Source organism: Camelus bactrianus, chromosome 8 (genome assembly GCF_048773025.1).
Source record: "Camelus bactrianus isolate YW-2024 breed Bactrian camel chromosome 8, ASM4877302v1, whole genome shotgun sequence".
In the NCBI taxonomy this organism is placed as follows: Eukaryota; Metazoa; Chordata; class Mammalia; order Artiodactyla; family Camelidae; genus Camelus; species Camelus bactrianus.
The window spans coordinates 26,289,558-26,311,640 of record NC_133546.1 but is presented as its reverse complement, the minus strand read 5'-3'; the positions used below and the strand labels follow the sequence as shown (position 1 = coordinate 26,311,640).

Below are 22,083 nucleotides of genomic sequence, written 5' to 3'. Positions count from 1 at the left end.
ATTCTGAAAGTGTGGGGAAACTCCTTCTACCTTGAAATTCTCATTTAAGAGGATGTTACTGGCTACTGCAGGACAAGCAATTGAAAGACAAAGGTATGCAAAAAACAAACAACTCAGGTTTCAAAGTCTAAAAACAAAGATAATAGGAAAAAGCCTAAACTTGGGCAGCCTGTTTACTTATCATCAGAACAAATGCTGGGAATGCACGAGACTCAAATCCAGTTAAAAAAGTATGGGTGGTAGGATTATGGGTGATTAATTTTCCATTTCTTTCCTAGGATGAACATATGCTACTTTTCCATTATGTGTTAAAAGAAAGCTTTTAAAAAATTACCTTTGTCTCTCCAACTACCATATCTGCATATGGCAACTGAGTTTGCCAGTCCCATCTCTGGTAGTTAAGCAAAAAGATAATGGGTAGGAAAATCCAGGAAAATCATTGGATTTCAGGGTGAGCCAACCCTCGGTAATTCTCCACTTCAAAGCAAAATACTTTAAAATTTACCTTTGATTTCTAGTAAGCAGTCTGAAATAGTTACCTCTAATAGTCAACTCTACTTAAACTCTGTATCAAGAGGCTATACATTAGAATGAGTAAAATACTCTCTGATGATTGTTGGCTTTGAATGGAAATATTCCATTCACTGATACATATTTTCTGTAGGAATTGATGGAACCATTTCATCACAATAATTTCAGGGATTGGTAAAAGTTACCATAATAAAATTCATACTGCGCCTTTGTAAAGACTCTATTTGAAGGCTCATAAATTTGCATGTTGCAGAAGGTGGCTGTGGAGTTGCTTTAGCTTGTGCTTACACTTAACAGAATTGAAAGCAGGAAAATTTTAGTTAGAATGCTGATGTCCTGAGGCAGAAAGGGCACGCTGCATTATAGAAACCACAGCAGAAACAGTTGCATTCCTCAGATTCAAATTCTAAGAAAACTACTAATAGACTAGAAGGATGTTTAACTTCCCAAACCTCAGGAGTCTATATCTAAAAGAACATTGATTCTAGGCTAGACACAAAACTGATAAAAAACAAAGGTTAAAAAAATGTAAGCAGCCATTGAAAAACAACACATTACATTCAGGGTAGCAATAATTTAAATATCACTAGGTTCTCATTAGAAACTATAGAAGCCAGAAGACCATGAACAAACATCTTCTTCTTCTTCTTTTTCTTCTTCTTCTTTTTTTTTATTTAATGGAGGTACCAGGGATTAAACCCAGGACCTGGTGCCTGCTGAGCATGTGCACCTACCACTGAGCTGCTCCCCTCATTCCCTAACATCTTTGAAGTAATTAAAAAAGAAAAAAAAAAAGGCATCCACTCAGAGTTCCACATCTAGAAAAAATACCCTTCAAGAATTAAATTAAAATATTTTTATTTAAAAAGGCACATTGCAAAGATAAAAGAAAATTGAGACATCAATGCCAGAGAATTACTGCATCATAAGAAATGATAAATGAAGTTTTCCCAGGCTAAATGAAAATTATTCTTGAGGAAAACTTCACCTTCAAGAAGAAACATAGAACATCAGAAATGATAAACATCTTGGAAAATACAAAAGATGATTTTCCTTTAAATAGCTTATACTGTAGGTTTAATTTCATAAGTAGAAGCAATATATATGTCAACCATAACATAAAGGATGGGAAAAGAAACTGTTACAAGGTTTTGCAATGGTCTGTGAAAACTTACTTACTTTTTGTAACCCCTAGAGCCACTGCTAAGTCAACAGACAAATAAATACTGAGTCCTCAAAAATATTCAAATAATTCTAGAGAAGTCATAAAAGGAAGAAGAGCAAATGAAGAAGAGAAAGGACATGAGGAAAACGAATCCCAAGTTTGATCTAACAAGTACATTGAGTGTAAGTGGTCTCGACATTCCAAGTAGAAGCAGAGATCGTCAGATAGTCTTTAAAAGGAAAATCTAACTATATGAGGTAGATTAAGAGAAGCACTTTAACTATAAGACACAGATGGATTGAAAGTAAATGGATAGAAAAGATATACCATGTGAAGAGTGGCCTCAGAAGACTGGCTTGGCTATCTTAATATCGGAGAAAAAGACTTCAAACCGAGACTTGTACCAGAGATAGAGGAACACTACAAATTCATCAGGAAGTTATAACAATGATAAGACTGTATGTGCTTAATATCAGAGCTTCAAAATATATGAAGCAAAAATTAAATTTTAAAAAGTAAAAGATAATTCTCCCACCACAGGTGGAGATTTTAATACCCACGTCTCAGAAATTGAACAGCTACCTCCCTCCACCAAACCCTTAGACGTAGAGCTTAGTCTAGGAATTGACTATCAGGGAGGGTCTTCATTAGGTGAGATGCTACAGAAGGAGCCCTATCTCTTTGTAACCCTACTGATGACACAAAGATAATTTTTTAAAAAAGTTTTTAAGATGAGTAGATCTGAAGCTTTCCTGTTACTATTTCTGTACATGTTCTGTGTTCGCTTGTCTTGTACCATAATTTCTCCAGCTCCAAGAAGTACCTGAGCGTCATTTTCTGGACCTGGCCTGTACAGACTTCCCTCTCATTCCATTCTCCTTACAGAACTTTAAGAATTTTTTTTTTTTGAGGGGGGTGTTTATTAGCTATACTGCTTGTTTTATTTTTCGATTACTCTAAGATTTACACAACGAATCTTAAACTTTCCAGTTTAAGTCTACCTTCAAATAATATAATTTCAGATATAAGGATCATTTATTTTTGAATTGTAATGTCTGGTTCTACATAACTTCTTCACAGCATACGCCCTGTAGGTCTTAATGGCAGTATTAGCCAGTGGACACTTGTTCGTTTTGTGGTTGTACTACTCAGGGACCACAGTGACGGCGTAAATAGTCCAGTTCACTTTCGTGTTACTTCATCTTTCTTCGAAAGACATAAAACAAGACAGAACAGTTTTTTTTTTGACAGATGAAATTGATAATACGTTTAGACCATAAGCCTGGACTTTGAACAAAAGGCAGTCGAGTGTTTTTCACTCTCCTCTTCAATCCCTCCCGCTTCTGCTAATAGGCACAGCCTCTCTCTTTTATGAAGAAAAGTTTAAAGCACCAATTTAGCTCATGCTGCTTCTCAAAGGAGAGCTTCTTCCTCCGAGGAAGAGTGATACAGACCTGAGCGCGCAGGCTCTCTGTCTTCCTCCCAGCCCTGGTGTCCTCTGGTCGTGAGCTTTGGATGTCAGGTCACCTCCTTCAGCGTCTGATCTCATCTCTCCCACGGGGACAGTGAGGATGGGCTGCCCCTCCCATGTCACAGGTGTGGCCCAAACACTAAGCTGGATTTTTGTGAACACACCCTGTAAAACCATGAGGCCTAATACAAATATTAGCTATCACCACTGTTCTCCATTTAATTAGACCCTATTTAATCAGAGAAGGTGAAAGCTCTGGTATCATTCTCTTAATTATTTTGCTCTTTTGTTTAACCTTCCCTTCTCATCTCTAGTGTCTTTACTTCATGTAATGAGGCCTCATGGCTCAATGTGTATGTGAAAAAGAATGAAAAGATGTCTTCCATTTCCTAGCAGAGCTTACCCTATCCTTGATCTGAGTGTCATGTTTAATTATACAACGTGAAGCATATTCTCTGATCTCCAAAAGGGGCATCCCTCTGATCTGATTAGATTTATACTCCGGGATGATGGCACAAGTCACACCTGCCCTCCACCCAGGATTCTGAATACGACTCACCTTAGGTTTTTTAATCCTTTTCTTCCCCTGGAAGAGAGACTTGGACCAGTGTATTTGCCCACCGTATCCTATTCCTCTGTCTCTCCCTCCAGGAAGGAGACTCATTGCTTTGTTCTTCCAACACTTGAATATACTTCACAATTCATCAAGCTGCACCTGATGGCATATGTACTTAAGATACTGAAACAGGAGAGAAACTAAGGGAACTTGTATTATTAAAAAAGTGATTATGAAGTATATTCAAGTGTGGAACTAGGTATAAAGAAACAAACAAGCAAAACCAAAAATTTCCCCCAAACCTGGCCTTGGTGCAGGACTTTACTGCAGAATGCTTCCTGTACATCACAGGGCCAGAGTGTATTTCTCCAATAATACCTGAATCATCATTAGTCCAGAAGGTTCTTGGGTCAGGCTTGGTCAGGATGTTGGCATGGTTACTTGGCTCTTTCACCTTGAAAACATAAGGAGAAAAGAAACGATGTGAGGATGGCTTTACCGTTTCCATTGTTTCAAGCTTACTGTTCTACAGGCAAGCTTCCGAAGCTGAGGCTAGCACAGACGGCACATCTGTGCCCTGATTACGGCGACTAGCCATCCTGGTTTGTCCAGGACTATACTGGCTCTGGCACTGAAAGGCATTTATCCTGGGAAACCCTTCCATCCCGGACAAACGGCTGATTGGTGACCCAAGGCCTGATGCGATCTCACTACCAGGGCTCATGGCTGGGTAAGCGCAGGGGGATGGAGTTCAGCCTCTACCTGCTCCTTTATCCCATGCTTTTTGCAGGATGCAAACTGCACAGCTGGTTGCATGGGCCCTGCATGATTAGCAAACATATTAGTGTAAGAATATTCATCACATAAAAAGCATTTGGGACTTCTACAATACAGAGATAGAACTTGTAGTATATGTACTTGGGAAAACACATAAGGTGTACTTTAAAATGAATTCTCATTTATAATTATAGCAGAATCTATATTTATAAATAGAAGTCTATGCATATATGCAATATGCGTTATTTATTCAACCTGAAGACTTGGCCTAGGGCACATCCAACTAATAGATTCCTAACAATAAATTCCAGAGAACAGTAATCCTTTTTTTTTTTCAATTTTATATGACTGTGATGTGTGGCTTTCAAACATATTTTCAATCAGGGAAGTGTAAGTCTTAGTGTTAAAAAGGATGTTCCATTTATATACATTGTAGTGTGATATTTGATTACTGTGAAAAGTCTCTAGGATTTACTATTTGGTGGATAAATTCCTTCTATTGCAGTGATAGTCAAAGTACTCAGGTTTGTCACTAAGTACATTGTCTAGTCCTGTTGGCATTTTCTTTCCACAGCAAGTCTTTATTGATGCAGTGTGTCAGTTTATAATCTGGCACAAGCTCTTTCTCTTGTTGTGAACTAGCTTCAGAGAATGTGTGAAAATCAGAATCTCATAGGGTTATCTGCACCCCCATGTTTACTGCAGTGTTATTCAATTCACCAACAGGTAGAAACAACCTAAATGCTTATGGACAGATGAATGGATAAAGAAAATGTTGTATATATAGACAATGAAATATTATTCTGCCTTAAAAAAGAAGGAAATCCTGCCATATGCAACAACATGGATGAAACTCGAGGATGTTATGCTACGTGAAACAAGCCAGACACAGAAGAACAAAGAGACTGCCTGAGACTACTTATAAGTGGTATCTAAAGTAGCAAAACACATAAAAGCAGAAAGTAGAATGGTGGTTGTCAGGAGCTGGAAGAGGGGGACATGAGGAGTTACTATATGGTGAGTATGAAGTTTTAGTTGGAGGACTGGGTAAAGCTCAGTGCTATAATGCATGTTTAGCATGCTTCAGGTCTTGTGTTCAATCTCCAGTATCTCTATTAAATAATAATAATAATAATAATAATTAAAAAAAAAGAACTGTAAAAATTATATAAAAAATAAAATTTTAGTTATGCAAGAAGATTAAGTTCCAGAGATCTGCTAAACAACATTGTGCCTGTAGTTAACATTACAATATTGCACAATTCAGTATTCTGTAAGAGGGCAGATTTCATGTTAAGTGTTCCTACCCTTCCCACACACAGAAATGTCTAGGAATATGTCATCACCCTATGCCTGTTAGTATGTCAGATAAACACATAAAATATTTGATACATAAATCTATAAGTGGTTTACATTTTAATAGAATTTTCTGGTAATATAATATGCCTTTAATTGATAGGAAACATAATTTTAGAGTAAAATTATTGTTAAAAAATCATTCAAATATAAATCTCAAGGGAAAAAAGAATGAATGTGTAGACCAGCACCAATCTGTGGATAACATTTTGAGCAGCAAAACAAAAACATCCCCCAAACTTTACTAAGCGGCCTCAGGAGAAGTTCCTTCAAAGGAATTACCTATTCCATTAAAGTCTTACCTCCAATTGTCAGAAAGGTCTTTGTAAGTTGAACTGAAATCTGGATCCTTGAAAGTTTCCTCACTAGTTCTAGCTCGTCCCTGAATTATGTGGAAGAGCTCTACTCTTTCGTTGATAAAATAATACCTAAAATATTTGAAAGTAGCAATTATGTCTCACCTTAGCCTTCCATTCCCAGATGAGCTGGCCTTCTTTCCTTCCACGTGCCTCATGAAATGGTTTTAAGTCTCTTTACTGAGATCACTCTCCCCTAGAAGACATTTTATCTGATGTGTGAGCTAACTCCCTGGGGGCTCCCAGGCCAGGATCCAGATATTAGCCACTGAAGTAAGGAACTGGTTTTGAAGAATAAGTCGGGAAGAACTACACAAGTGTTATTTCCAGATGTGAGTAATTACAATGTTTCCAAGAACCTATAAATCTAACATATTGTGGCAATAAAGAATGCTCTGCTACTTAACCATTATTTAATACTTTTTTATTCCAAAAAATCCTAATTGATTTTATAACTGTAGACCCATTTGGGAAAATGGTCATGTATGAACAGTTCTTCCTGCGTTAAGCTCTAATTACCTTGTGTTTTTGTGGTGTTTGTGCCAAACAAGCATCATTCTTTCAGATCTCATTTACTTATGAATAATTCTGTATCACTATTTGTTTGAGACATCTTCTACATTGCTCTTGTTAAATTCAGTCATCAAGAATTCCTTCTTGCTCTCTGTGTTGTTGCCATGCAAGTAGAACATGCTAGTTTTCATGATTCCCAAAGTACCTACGGCAAGTTATCTCTAGAGCTTGTAGAGTGTATTTTAACACACGTTTACCCAAATTCCTTAATAATTATACATATTGCAACTGTTTGTAAGCAGTGCCCTAAAACTCACTTGCATAGTTTGAGGTACTTCACAGAAATGAGAAAAAAATATTTTTCTTCCAAATTTTATCTTTTAAAAAAATATTTATTTATTTTTTATTGAAGTTTAGTCAAGTTACTGTGCTATGTTAATTTCTAGTGTGCAGCATAGAGTTTCAGTTATATACATATTCCTTTTTGTATTCTTTTTCATTATATCATTATGAGATACTGAATATAGTCCCTGTTCTATACAGTAGGACCTTGTTGTTTACCTATTTTATATACAGTAATTAGTATCTGCAAATCCCAAACTTCCAATTTATCCTTCCACCTTCCCCACCTAAAATTCTGTATTGGATGTCAGTCTTAACTGAGTCTTCACAAGACCCTTGTGGCTGAAGTTGTGATACATCCACAGTGGGCTCTGTGGTTCTTTCCTTCTTTCCCTGGGAAAAGATATACCAGAGGGTGTACACTCTGGAAGTCTGATTGGGGCAAAGTGAAAAGGTGATGATGTAAGAACAGCAGAACAACAGTGTAAAGTTTTTAAACATTTTATTAGAGAAAATTCCAAGCAGACACAAATGTAAACAGTAGAATAAACCTGTGTACCTATTATCCAGCTTTAACAATTATTAACATTTTGCCAGTCTCATTTCATCCATCCCCCCTTTTTTAGGCTGGAAAATTTTAAAGTAAACACCAGACATCATGATATTTCATCTGTAATTTCTTTAGAATGTGTTTTTAACTGATGTCATTTTTTTTTGCATAACCATATGCCATTTTCACAACTAACAATTTCAACAACAGCTGGATTTATTAAAGTTCAATGAAGGTTATTAAAGTATTTATTTAATAAATGACAGCAAGCACGTTCTGAAAAACAGAATAAGTACTTGGATTATTTTGCATGCAGAGCAATTTGGAGCTGATGATTAGGAAATAGAGCCTTTAAACTTGTGAGCTCTACAATGTCAAAGGAACTGATCTTCACTTATTTAAATCCCTATAGGTTTTTGGTTTTTTTTAGGTGGGGATGTCATCTTATAAAATTATTTTTCTAATAGAGTGTTATAATTTTTCAACTTATTTCCAGTGCATCCCTGGAGGGAATGAGGGAAAATCTCCTTGCTTGAGAGGACTTAAAGTGTTGAGTGTGAAGGTGAAGGGGAGAGGATCATCTCTAGGTCATTGCCAAATGCTTAATCCTTATAGTTTTGAAATCTAAGACTTTCATAAGTTACTATAACATTAGAGCATTAGAAAGACAGGGGTATTTGAATGAGGATAGAAGGATTTTAACATTATGGGACAGGATGTGGTATTAGAATATCACATTTAGGGAGATATGTTAGGTGTTTAGAAATTTTGGACAAGCTCTGGGGAATGAACCTGGACATTAAAAGTTCTGCTGATGTGAGAAATGAGCCAATGTCTTAGCTACACAAAATGTATCCAATTAATGGCAAGTTGGAATATTTGTAGGATTGCTAAAAAGAAAAGAGTTATGATCATCTTTCTCCATTCCATCTCACCCTGATTTTAAAACATTGATCCAAAATAACATACAAATATATATAAATAATCTAAAAATTGAAAAAAAAAGTCTGTGATGATGATATAGGAAAATAAATCAGAATATATGAATTTCTCTTTGGTTTATTTTTCACTTATTCATAACAACTTACTTATGACTTTTTATAAATCACTTTAGCAGTATGCTATAGTCATTAGTTCTTCCTAAAGTACAACAGAAATTCTCAAAATGCTTGTCTCTTGTTAGCCAGGGGAGTTGATTCTTTTGCATCTCAAGTTACATGATATTCAAAAGTAAGCAAGGACACTTCATATCTAGAGAAATGAAATTTTCCTCCTCAAGCTGCTTTTGTAAAGTTTTAGAAATGCCCCTTGGACACTATCACAGGGTGTAAAACCATCCTGCAAACATTAATTTTGAATTCAGTTCTGTGTATCTGGAAGGAAGAAAGGCCTTCCTTGACTTTTTTCTCTTGGATGGGTTTATTACATCCAAATGTATTTATTAAGCATTTGTTTAAATCCAAGATTGTTATAAGAACACAGAGGAAACGTATTGATTGCTTGGACTTTATATTCTGATTTTGGAACAGAACTTAGACATTCACAAAGCCAAGTGAAACCTGATATTAAGCACCTCCAAACCCAAAGTGAAGAATGTGTACAGCTATGCAGTTTGGTCAGGGTTTAAAGGAGGAAGCAATAGTGTGGGTAAAACTGTGGAGCAAGGTTTCAAAGAGGAGGGAGGATTTGACAGGTTTTCAAAATACAAAAAACATTTGGACTGGTGGGCAGGCAGTAGAAAAGTATCCAAATTGGGCAGGAGAAAACAAACAAGGGTGTGGGAGCAAAACTTAACAAGGTATGTTTAAGCAACCATTGGGTGAACAATTTCATGGGACTAGAAGGCTCCTGGGAGAAATGATTGAAAACTATAACCCAGATAGTAGAAGGCTTTGAATGTTAATAAGTCCTTCACTCTGAGGGAATTCAAGAGCCTTGGCAGTTTGTGTGAGAGGCCAGAGTCCTCAAAAACCAAAACCGAGGAGATTTGGAGGCTGCTGTACCATCAGAGGGTAGTTGATGAGAGCAGAATGAGCATGGGGACTGTGAAAATGGAAAGGAAGGGATGGATGTGAAGGGCAGCTGGGATGACTTGGGGAGATTTGATGAATGGCTGAAAATGAGGGAAGATGGAGGAGTCTGAAATACTTCAGAGCTTTGGAACTTAGTGACCAAGAGGATGGTCATTTGGGGTCACAGCTGTCCATCACTCTGCACTGTGCTTAAGCCAGCATGGCTGGCTCACAGAGCACACATGGGCCCCTGTTCATGTGCTGGGTCTTCAGGCCTCCTAGGAGGGCTGACTCCATCTCTGAGCTACCCAGATCATATCCCCTCTGGGTGCCTAGTGGTGAGGCTTCACTTAGATAGTCGTGGCAGGTGAGTTTCTCTCGTCTTCACCTCTGGGCTACAATCCTCTACCTTATACAGGACAGGATGAGAATCTACCCACACTGTTTCACTCATTTCATATCACTAAACTCCAGCCTCATATAGAGTTTGGATGGGGACAGCAGGAGTCTGATCAAGAGATTATCAAGGAATCTCATCAGAGATCACAAATCTTATCATTTCAGTCTCTGCTAGCCAATGATTTATCCTCCTTCAGTTGCTTAACATTAATTACATCCATATAATATGGAGCATAGGGACTATTCTTGGCCCCTGAATAGATTGTGATTCCAAGCAAGTAGACAACTGCTCTTCCTTTTGTGGCTTTATTTCATTTGCATTCTTGTTGGGGTCTGATATTTTTCAATTTGGCCCTTGTGACTATGAATTGCTTAAGGCAATTTACCACCCAACCCACTTTGCTTATTTATGTTTCCTACTTGGCCCAGCAAGGGTTTCAGTTTCACAAGGTCAAGATATCCAGGTTAAACCTCTATTAAATCAGATGTTTTCTGTATTCTACACCAGTAGTAGAGTTCAGAGGATCAGAGATTAGGGGAGCTGGAAGAGATCTTCTTTGCTTTATGGACGAGGAAACTGAAGTCTAGAGGGAAGTGTAGCTTAAGTTAGTGACTGATTGAGGGCTAAAGTTCAAGTCTCCACAGTTATATTTCAAGATGCCAGATGAGAACTGATACTGGTTTCTTAAGACTTGGATCTATCCTCAATTTTGAAATTAATTCTATGATACATTTAATTCAATACTTGTGGATGACATTATTTAGTAGGTACAGTGCTAGGAGCCACAATGTGGATGGGAACCAGACGGATGTGTCACTGCCTTCATGGAAATTATTTTCTAATGCTGGTGATTGAAATGAGCACTGTGGAGACAATAAACAGGGTGACACGAGTAGGGAGTGGGGCCATATGAGGTCATTTTAGGTGCTTTAAGGGAGTCCACCTTCTTTCATATTCTTTCAATGATATTGCCAGAATCAACAATCACACATCTGCATGTATAAACTAAAGCACAAAGTAGGCACATGGAATTGGTTTGACTGGAATCCAGGTCAAACTTTTATGTATTTTATACCAAATCACATAATTAAATTCTTAAGTAAAAATTATTTCGGGCCATGGTGTTTGTAGATTGTTCCTGGCTCAGAAAAGGAAATCAATGCATGTTTATTGACTATGCCATTGATTTGGTAGAACTCAAAAGATGTGAAAGTGGCCAAAGTGAATATGTCACTGAATAAAAGTATTTTGCGGGTAGAATGGATTTAACAGATGACTTAGCTCAGCCCCTTATTTAATAGATGGGAAAATGGATTCAGAAGGAGGTAGAGTGACTCACAGAAGGTCACATGGAGAGACAGAAGTTATTTATTTTGTTTATAATCCATCCATTGTGATTAAGAGAAGCATCCTTGCATTTACCACTTACTTTAAATCATTTACATAGAAAGAATTATACACCTGTTAGGAGCTTGGGCTCTGGAGTCAGACAGACCTGGAACAAAATATGGCAGCCCCACACTTGGCTCTGCATGTGACCCTGGGCAATTACACGATCTCCCTTCACCTAAGTCCCCTTATTGGAAAAAATGGCAAAGTTAGAGTTGTTAGGGTTAGAAGTTAATCCTCTAGGGCTCAATAATTTGTAAGAGTTATTATTATTCATGGCCATGAAATCATATGTGTTAACAGGAGTATCATGACTTAGAAGAGGCTGGGAGAAATAGAATCTTTTGATACAAAAAGCTTGCTCTGTTAATTGAGTTATCTGTGTGCAAGTAATATCAGTGAAAATAAAAAGACATCTTTACAGGCGTTGTGCTTGCTGAGCGTGCAGACTGGCACTTTCTTTGCTCGGTTATCTGCATAACTCTCATTGCTTTCCAGTGGTTTTCAATCATGGCTACACATTGCAATGAGGAACTTAAAAAATAAGTACCAATGCCAGGACGCCGTGCACGAAGAGAGGGGACTGGGGTGTTAGTTTATTTTTAAACTCCCCAAGAATCTCTAACATGCTTAAACCAACTTCTCTCAAACAGAAGTAATATGGATTAAATGGTATTTATCCACTGGGTACAGGGTAGAAACTAAATGTGGCAATTTCAAGGTTACTGTACTATCTAAAGGTAATATAAAGAATGATTCCCAGGCCTAAGATAATCGATGAACAAACATCACACTCCTAAGCTTTATGGGGAAAAGAGAAATGCCTTGACTATCTCGAACTGCCAATGACAATATATTTCTTAGTATTCTTCTCCTTGAACTTACCTCCAAAAAGGTATTTGACAGGAGGGGGAAAAAAACCAGAAATCTGGATCTGGATTTTGTGTAGGGTTCTAGGAGAAATATTTCTACTGCTTCTCTGCACAGAAGCTATGTCAGATTCAAGGCCAATGTGATTATAATTTGCTATGTGCTATAACTCTTAATGTTCAATTTTCTTTTAATAAAAAACGTCTGATACTCAATCTTCCAATAACACTTTAGCCATAGAGTCTAAATTGTCAAATGCCATTGCCAACAAATGTATGGTTTATTTTTCCCTCTGTGAATGGAACTAGACATCTCCATTTAAATACCTGCTGTTTTTCTTTTGCAGCAGGCTAGCCGTACAGTATTTAATGGTCTACAGGTCTAAAAATACTTCTTATATGCTTTGGCTTGCAGAGTGCTTCTGCAAAAACAGTTAATAATCTGGCCATCCCAAGAGTTGAGAATGTTGAGTTAATTTTTTACAGAGGTTCCCAGATGTGCTGGAAGACTCACTCACAGCCAGTCTGGCCAACATTTTTTTTTTTAAGCGTCATCTGACCTTTCTTGTATCTGATATGAAACACATGTTAAAAACAATACCTGACAATTACGAAATGCATTTTTTGCATAAGAAAAACCACCATGAATGCATCTTTTACAAAGGTTCGTATGGCAGGGATGGAAGGTTTTCATTGTGAAACTTTGCTAGCAGTTAGCCAAGTTAATCATCCATCTTGACAATGATTCTTTATCCAACAGCTCTTTGGTTTTCAGTGGGTAAGTCATTAGGCTCATGGAGAAATAAGTGGGAGAATGTCCAGAGAATGAAAAACATCTATATAACATGTGGAGAAGTGGAGAGTTTTCCTTAATACTAAATTTCAATTTTAAGAGGTGCAGGGTCTGATCCCAGCCAGATCACTTGAGCTCCTGACTTCTGGGAAGTAAGCAGAATAACCATGTGAGTCTGTGCAAGTTCCAAGAAGATCCTGCATTAGTTGTTTTCCTCTGCAGGTATTTTCCATACCCAGTTTTACTTTGGCCTTTTCTTTCTATGTTTTCTTTTCTATTTACTTCTCAGTGGGCTCTAGAAAATCCTTAAGTGAACGGAGTTTGCATTTTATCATTCCTTTTAGAGATCCTATAATATTTATGAAATAGAATTCTGGATCCAGAGTTTGGCCAAGGATCACATAGACATTCCAGAGACTTAAAGGCAAGAGATGGCTACCGAGGAGGGAATAGTGCCACCCTTAGCTGTCTTAAAAAGGAAAAAAAATGCCACTGCAATCCAGTATGGAAATTTTCTGAGACTTAGAATATCAAGCATTTCAAGTCACACTCTATTTCAGCATAATAATTACTAAAAATATTTTTATAGAGTGTTTATAATGGGCCAGACACATTAATTATTTTTATTACTCAGTGAATCCTTAGAACGAATCTCTGGGGACTCTTGTCCCCTTTTGGGGACAAAGGAAGTGTGGACAAGTTAGCCTTTACAGTCTTATCCAGGGAGGTGACATCAGCAAAAGGCAGAGGAGGCAACTCCAACTTGCTGTGCCCTGACAGAAACATCAAAAAGCAAGCAAAAATCATCAGAACTAAATTTTTTACAACTCTGGAAAAGAGTTGAAGGTTTACAACAAACAAGCAAAGGCAGAATAAAATAAGAAAGGAGAGGGCAACCTTGTAGGAAACCTTCGTAATGTTTTTAGGTGCCTGTTCCCACCCCCTCCCTACTTGGTGGCAGTCTTGAAGAGTTAACACTCACCCTCCCTACAACTGCCTCCTTAGTCCCTGGTCCCATAGTGATGCCTGAGAGATACCTAAGGACCGAAGCAAGGGGATCATCACTCATCCAGGCCAGAAGAGCAGCAGGCATTGCTGGAAACACTTGTAAGGCAATAAATAAGCTGCAGCAAAGGACTACTCTTAAACCAAGGAGGAAACACATATTGTTCTACGTGCTTCACATTAACTAACTCACTTTATGCTCACCATGTTCCTAAGAGAAAGGTATTATTATCATGATCCCCATTTTACAGATGAGGAAACTGAGGTACCTTGGAAATGGTAAATGTAGCTAGTAAGCCCTGGTGTTTAATTGCTACACTATAGTGCCTCCCGATACAATCACACTTGAAGTCAAATGACTTAGAATATAACTATTATATGTGAGGATATTAATAAAATCTTATTTGAAAATTTTATCTGGAGTTTACTCTTTTGAACTTTAGAGCTTATATCTACCTTTTTTTTTTAAACTCATTTGAAAGACAAGAGCAAGTGGAATTCATTCTTGATAGCATTGGTATTCACTTTCTTCCCAGATGGTGTAAAATATATTACTGTTTCAACTGTTAGTTTGTTGTGAGGAAATGAAGATGATTAAATAAGATACCTTTTCAGAAACTAAAGGTAAAAAATTAAGGAAAATTCTCCATTTCAAGGAAATAGAAATAAAAGAAGGAGGAAGGAGAAAGCAAAAAAGGCACAAAAAATATATACTTCCTGAATAAAACAAAGTCTTTCTATTGCTTATTATTTGTAATTATTCCTAGACCAGCATTCTGTAGAAAAGGGACAGTGTTCTGAATTATTCACCAATTTCCAGTGTCTTAGCATGGTAGCAGACTGGCATCAACCTTAGCAGTCAATCAATAAAGACTTGGCGTATAAATAAATGATAAACCATGGTTTTGTTTTTATACATATCTTCCTATTCAGTTCTGCTCGAAACAGAAGTGTGTTCTAGGCAAACAGGGGTAGGTGATTGCTTACGTTACTTCATTTTCTCCCATGGGGAGTTACAAAAACTGTTTACAAAGAGAATGACAATTCTGGTCTCGTACCTGCTGTGGCTGCAGGTTATAAATCACTGGGGCTGCAGAAGACAGATACTCAGGGGTAGACTTATGGCAAGGCTTTGTCTCACGTATGCTGTGCTTGTTACTTATCTCGACTTGGTCCCCAAACCTCCCTTACTCTTTCCACTGAGTATTTTAACCTAACAAGAGTAAACTTGCAGTATTCAAGTGCATAATAGAAACTGAATCTGAACAGTCTATTACTTCAACATCTGCTAAAGTCACTCCATCCTGTTTCATTTGCTCTATAATCACAAAAGTGCCAACTCCATTAATATTGGTCACATGTGCTTAGTTTTTTTAAAAGGAGATGGAAGAATATCTTTTCTGAACATTCATGGAAGTTATCCATTTTTTTAACTAAGTTGATTTTTTTTAACATTTTTTATTGATTTATAATCATTTAACTAAGTTGAATATTAAGGAGAAAGATTATTCCTGATTGTCTATCTCCAGTCCCATAATCACCACCCATGATTTCTCATAGAGCTATACAGAAAATGCCCACGCATACGTGCACGAATCTCTATCTGCAATGATTTCCTCTGTGTGTGTGTGCGTGCATGCTCACACAAACATCTCTGAACTTTGCTTTCTGTAGAAAAGAGCAAGAATGAGGCCTCAGGGTCAGAAATGGGGAAATCAGGTAAAAAGAAAAGAAAAAGGCTTGCTTAGAATCTCTGTGATTTCTTTCCTGAACTCAAACATTTCTTTTATCAAAACCTTGCTGCCCAATGTTAGCCACTAAAAAGTCTATATGTACGCAAAAGGGCATTTAGTTCAGGGCATAAGAGTTTGATGTGATAATTAACAGGACCTGACCTTGCAGTATAGCTGCTGAGTAAGGCTGCAGGACGGCTTCTCAGAACACAACGGTTTATATAACTCTCCTTGAGCTAAGTTAGACTTTAGTCCTCGGTGTTATGGAAAGTCTGCCTCAAGGATACTCAGGTAGATTATAACTGAAGACCATGCACTGGTTAATTACCATGTTCCTCAAATAATTCAAGCTACTCATTGGAAACCTAAGTGGAAAATGCCTGCCCATATATTTTATTTATTAAATTTTTTTTTTTAAATGAAGGTACTGGGCATTGAATCCTGGACCTCATGCTTGCTAAGCAAGCATTCTAACACTGAGCCGTCACCTACCTACATATTTTAAAAAATAGATATTTGACTCTTCCCCAGGTAAAAAGATGAAGTTAGCAATAGTGGTATTTGGTTAGAATACTCATGTTTGAAAAGAAGGTTATACTCGTAATAATAGATAGAATTAAATTTTTAAATGGCAATATTCAATCCTAGCAAAGGTATAGTAAAACTGGTATTCTTACAGGTTGTTCATTGTATTTTAATTTTTAAACATTTTCTGAAAGTGATTATATATAAAGAGCTTTAAGATCCTCAATACTTTGATTCCATTTACTTAATTTTAGGTCATTTATCCTCAATAAACAATTCATAAATCTATAGGCACAAAGCTGTCTTAATACTGTTCATAGTTACAAAACACTGGAAGCAACCTAATATTTAATGGGGAAATGATTGAGTAAAGACATAGCCACTATTCACATGGTGCCTCTGAAGTGTTTTTATATAGAGAAATGTTGCCACATTATGTTACATAAAAGACATCACAATATAAAATTGTACTTCAATTGTGTATAGAAGGACAGACGAATCAATGCATGAAGAAATGTTTGTTGTTTTACGCTAGTGAGATTATGGATGCTTTTCTTTTGTCTCTTATTTCTTTGATTTTTAATAATATTTTATATTTTCTTCATAATTTAAAAATTATCTACCATCTGTATCTATAAATCAATCAATCAATCAATCTATCTATCTATCTATCTATCTACCTACCTACCTACCTACCTACCTATCTTAATGCAAACAGAACTGCTCTGTCCATATCTAGGAAATGGATTGTAAGGATGAATATCCTAATGATTAGAAAAGTCCCTGATTCAAAATGTTACTATAAAAACGATCAATAAACAAATGATACGATTTTGAGGTATAAGCACAGAATTAGTGATGAGCATGAATGCACATGTACACCACCCCCAGTCTTCTGTTCTAATCTGGTGCTCTCAAGTTTCTCTGGACTTGTGCAAAGATGGGGCTCTCTAGCACTAATTCCTGACAGGACTATTTTGTGTCATTGGGAAAAGGGGGAATGGGGAAGGAAGATTTTCCTTTAAGCCCTAGAGCCTCAGTCATTATTTCCATTGCCTGCTTTCCCCATGGACCTGGTTCTCTCCCAAGATAAATGAAAATCCACATGCTGAGGCAAGATGTTACTGAACTTCCCAAAGACCCATACTGAATATGCCAGTCAAGGTTACCATTTCTGAAGGCCCAAAATTTCAGAGGGATTCATGAAATTAATGAACTACAAATTGAGTGCTTGCATCTGCTATAATCATTTTCAGCCTGCTTTCCAAAAAAGGAAAACAATAAACCTGGGATTCAAATATAATTCATGCAGAAATAGCCCAAAACATTCCTAAAGGCTCTAAATTTGTTCATAATCACACTGATGCCAAACTAAATTGGCCTATTTATTGTAGTAGTATCATACAGCTAGTTTCTCATTTTTTTTTTTTTTCTGGCCAGAAACTTGCTGGAAAAACACAGAACTGGAAAATCATCCAAGATTAAATAGAGGAAAAATATTAGAAACAAAACTTAAATAGAGAAACCATAAAGCCATTTTAGCCATAGTTATAATATCTATGGATGTTTCTTAGAGAAATTTTATGTATGTCATCAGTGTTGCATTAAAATGTTTACTCTTATATAGACACCCTTACCTGAAACCAATCAGTTGCATTAAAAACAAATCTAGATTAGGAGTTTAATGTGTAACAGATACACATTACTATATATAAAATAGATAAATAACAAGAATTTGCTGTATAGCACAAGGAACTACATTCAATTTCTTATAATGAGATGTCATGGAAAAGAAACTGGAAATATATATGTATGTGTATGTGTAACTGAACCACTTTGCTGTACACCTAAAACTAACATTCTAAATTGACTACACTTCAAAAAAAATAAAAGAATAAAAAAATTTAAATCTAAATTAAAAAAAATTATTTTTTTAAGAAGACATTCAGAAAGACTGATATAAAAGTAAATAAATGTAGAATGAGGATATGATGTGAAGGAGCAGTTAGATGATCTCAACTTAATATTGTTCTGGAAGATGAACTCCCGGAGTCCAGGCCTGAAGACTCGATTGGAAAACTTGGAAATTATTCAGAAGGTAATCATGAAGACAGCAAGATGATTCAAGCATTGGAAAATAAGACCCATGAGGAGAGGTAAACAGGACTGTTATTCATTCTCTTGAAGAGAAGTCCAGATTGCAATTGACTACATTCTTTGAGTGTATGGAGAACTTTTTATAAAACAATGGTGGGCTATCTGCATTACTTATGAAGCAAGAGAAAACAGGCTGGCTATGAAGTATGAAGGCTTGGTTAGACAGAATAAGAATAGTTCTATATTGAAATGCGATGCAGGTTGGGATTGTGCAGTCTTCTCCAGAACCATGAAAAATAATCATTGTGTGGTATCTTCTTTGGGTGGCTCTTCCTGAAGGTGAGGGAATGTCCTAACGTCCCTTCTGGGCCTCAGATTCAGGTGGCTGAAGAGAATTTTCTGAAAGTCAGGGAGTTACTGTAAACCCTAAAACCAATTTAGCTGGACATGGTAAACAAAAGGGGAGAAAGCAACTAAGATGAAGATGAAAATGTAGCTCCATGCCCTTTTTGGAAAACAGAAAAGGGATTACTTTAAAATAATAACATTTGTTATTAAAGGTTCAGAAGGGTTTTGATGGGAAAGAAGTAGGAAAAATAGCTATTTTAAATAAAGTACAAGATCAAGTGTTTCACCTAAATTATGACCTAGGTATTTCTAACCAAATCATTTTTCCAGACACAGCATTAGGAAACAGATCTTCAGAATATAGAGAATTCAGGTCAGCCTTGCCTGGGAGGTTGTGTGCTCAGTGTTAACACAGGGCCACATGTATGTGAGGCTCCTTAGTCAGCGTTATCTGATTATTCCAACAGCCTCTGACTTTTCTGTGTGAATTGTAATGTACAGTGAAAGGGTTGTAGTACTGGCAGGTTTGTCCCAAAATAGATTGTGAGTCAGTTATGAAGGAGTTATTCCAGGAACTAGAATTTGAAAGTGAAGAAATTAAGAAAAATTTATGTATGACTCAGTTCCAACACCTCACATACTACGGGGTACTTTCTCTTCTTATAATAGATTCTTCGCTTCATCCCTGGAGTTCGTTGTTTCTGTCAATAGCCTTAGATAAGTGATTTTTGAAAAATCATTAAGAAATGACTGTTTTAGGGTAGCTTGCCAGCAACTCAAATACCCAAAATAGCCTTATTCTAAGTATTGAATGTTAAAGGTTTTCGAGATAATTACACTAATTGCAGGATGGAATAATTTGCTACCTTTTGAGTTCCAATTCTCTTCTTTTTCAAAAATCAGGAGGATATTAACTCCCAAGTGCTAATGGGATTCAGGTAGAAGCCACTGCTGCTTTTTTCAGTGTCCCTGTGCCTCCCACCAACATTACAGTTAAACAACAAAGCACCCACAGCGAGCATCTCCAACAGTGGCACTGTTATTTATCAAGTAAATTCATTGTTGAGTGAATGCATTCCACTTGTAGAATTCATTTTCATTGGCCTTATTTTTATAAAATAAACTCAAATCCAGTTATATATATACTTACTTTTTAAATAGACTTAAAAAAAAACTATTTTGTTTCCTGCTTGCTTTGCTTTTTTTATGTCCTATTGCATAGTCTGACTCCACTGGGGTAGCTTGTCACCAAAATATTCTCTTCTCTAAAGCAAAGGTCTACTGAAGGGAGTAAATAAGTTACATGTTTGCAATCCCAGAGGATCTAAAATAGAATAAACTTGCCATTGAGAATACTATACTTAGATAATTCACATAGCTCACAAAATTTTGTGTCAGTAAATGTGTGAATAGAAATCTTACTCCCCATATGAAGGCTCCCTCAGTTTATGTGTCTTAGTAATTCTTTATTTAGAGTATAATTGTTCTGGAAGCTAGAAAAAAATTGAAAGGAATTGTCTGTATCTTTGGGAAAGGATTGCCTTCCAGCTGGAAAGATAATCTTTCTTCCATTCTCCCACTTTTTTTGTATAGAAAAGTAAATAACTGACTTCCTGCCTAAGCACACCTGGATTATTTTTCAGGAGAATAGCAAATGGGTTGGATTTAAAAATTAGGAAATTGACCATAAGGTCTTAGAGAATCAATGAATTTAGGTGCAAGAAGGACCTTGGAAACCTGTTTTTACTCCTTCATAAATGACAAGAATTAGATATGAAAACTGCATTTGAGAAGCCTATTAGCTTCAGGAGTGAAGCTATAGACTAACCGCTATATAAAGAAAGGGGATTCTGGCAACTACTTCCCACATGGCAGAAATCCAGAACAGACCTAAAACCAAAGAAGTAAGAATGAAAGTCAAATGAACTGACATGAAAACTATTTTTTTTAATTGAGACTAAAGAATATCAGTTCTCTCACATGATTCCCAAAGTCAGTCAGTTGTCTTTTTAATTCCCTCAAAATCTTTCATGCATCAAAAGATGCTCCTGAGATACTAGCATGGAAATAATTAGTACTTTTAATTAGCACAACTGGGAAACAAGGCAGACCAGCCTTAATAAGAATCTTCAATCTGGAGAACATTAAAGTAAAAATTTTTTTTCCCTAATATCAAAGAATATCCCACTGACGAACACACAAGATGAGTTATTTTGCAAAATGGAAAGAGTATAATTGAATTCAGAACAAGTTTGATGTATTAAGAAAGGAGACGCCTTGGAACTGTGGGACCTGGGAATTAGATTTTCTCAGATGCTCACTAACACGTTTCTAGATCACACTACCACATTAAACTACCTAAACTCTAAATGTCTTTAAATACTGCATAATGCCTCTTTTGAGGGTCAAAATTGAAAGTGAAAATTACCAAAAATATTAGGAGCATGCCAAACAACATATCTGAATAGAGTCTAACAACTGAGAACATAATTGGCAAGAAGAGAGCTGTGGTCACATCACCCCAGATTGATGGTAGCAAGCACATCTGGAATCCTAATGATCCCAGGAGCTTTGGGGCCTTTGGGGGACAGCCATCTGGTGCAAACAAAATCTGCATTAAGCGTCCCACCCAACAGAAAGAGCCTCCTTGCGCTGCTGTGAAAAGCTGTTGGTCCTCCTGCCCTCTGGTAACACACAAGCTTCTCAACCAGCAAGTGAGCAAGAGAAATAGATGTGCACAGGGGGTTCATTAATAGACGTGGATCTAAAACCATGACAGTGTGGCAGATAAGAAAGAGATAGAGATACATTTGTGAAATAAATCCCTTTTGAAAGGGCATCAGCAGATTTGGTTACTTTTATCTAATCTTTCTGCAATTTCTTTTGATAATGTCAGTTTATGGCCTTCTTCAGGCCTCTGTTCTTTATCTGTAAAATGAAGGGGTTGGGCTCTAGGAATTTTATGGCCTCTTCTAATCTTAACATCCCATCAGTTTGTGATTTTATAGAATACATGCCGGGCATAGAGAGAAAGGACCACTGAGGAACGAGGAATGACAGCCAACATGTGAAGGTGCTGCTGGGAGAGCAGTTGCCTGATGGCTCCAGATCGCTGGGGAAGAAGGGTGCACTCAAAGATGACCTCTCAAATGATGATAGATCTGGCCAGCAAATTAAGCCGGTGTCATCTTTGCTCTAAACTATCTACCAACTATGCTCAGCTTGTTAGGTCCTCCCGACATTAAACACACTATAAGAATCTCCAGTAGATGAAGAGAGGATGTGCTGCTTCAAC

At 36.9% G+C, this 22,083-nt stretch overlaps 1 protein-coding gene across 1 annotated transcript in view; it reads right to left on the bottom strand.

The window, feature by feature from the left end:
* Positions 1 to 22,083, bottom strand: part of SGK1 (serum/glucocorticoid regulated kinase 1) — a 106,012-nt gene that overhangs the window by 24,852 nt on the left and 59,077 nt on the right. Inside the window, exon 3 of the mRNA XM_010965602.3 lies at positions 4,102 to 4,177. Coding sequence (XP_010963904.1) covers positions 4,102 to 4,177 — 76 coding nt within the window. The remainder of the gene's footprint in view (positions 1 to 4,101; positions 4,178 to 22,083) is intronic.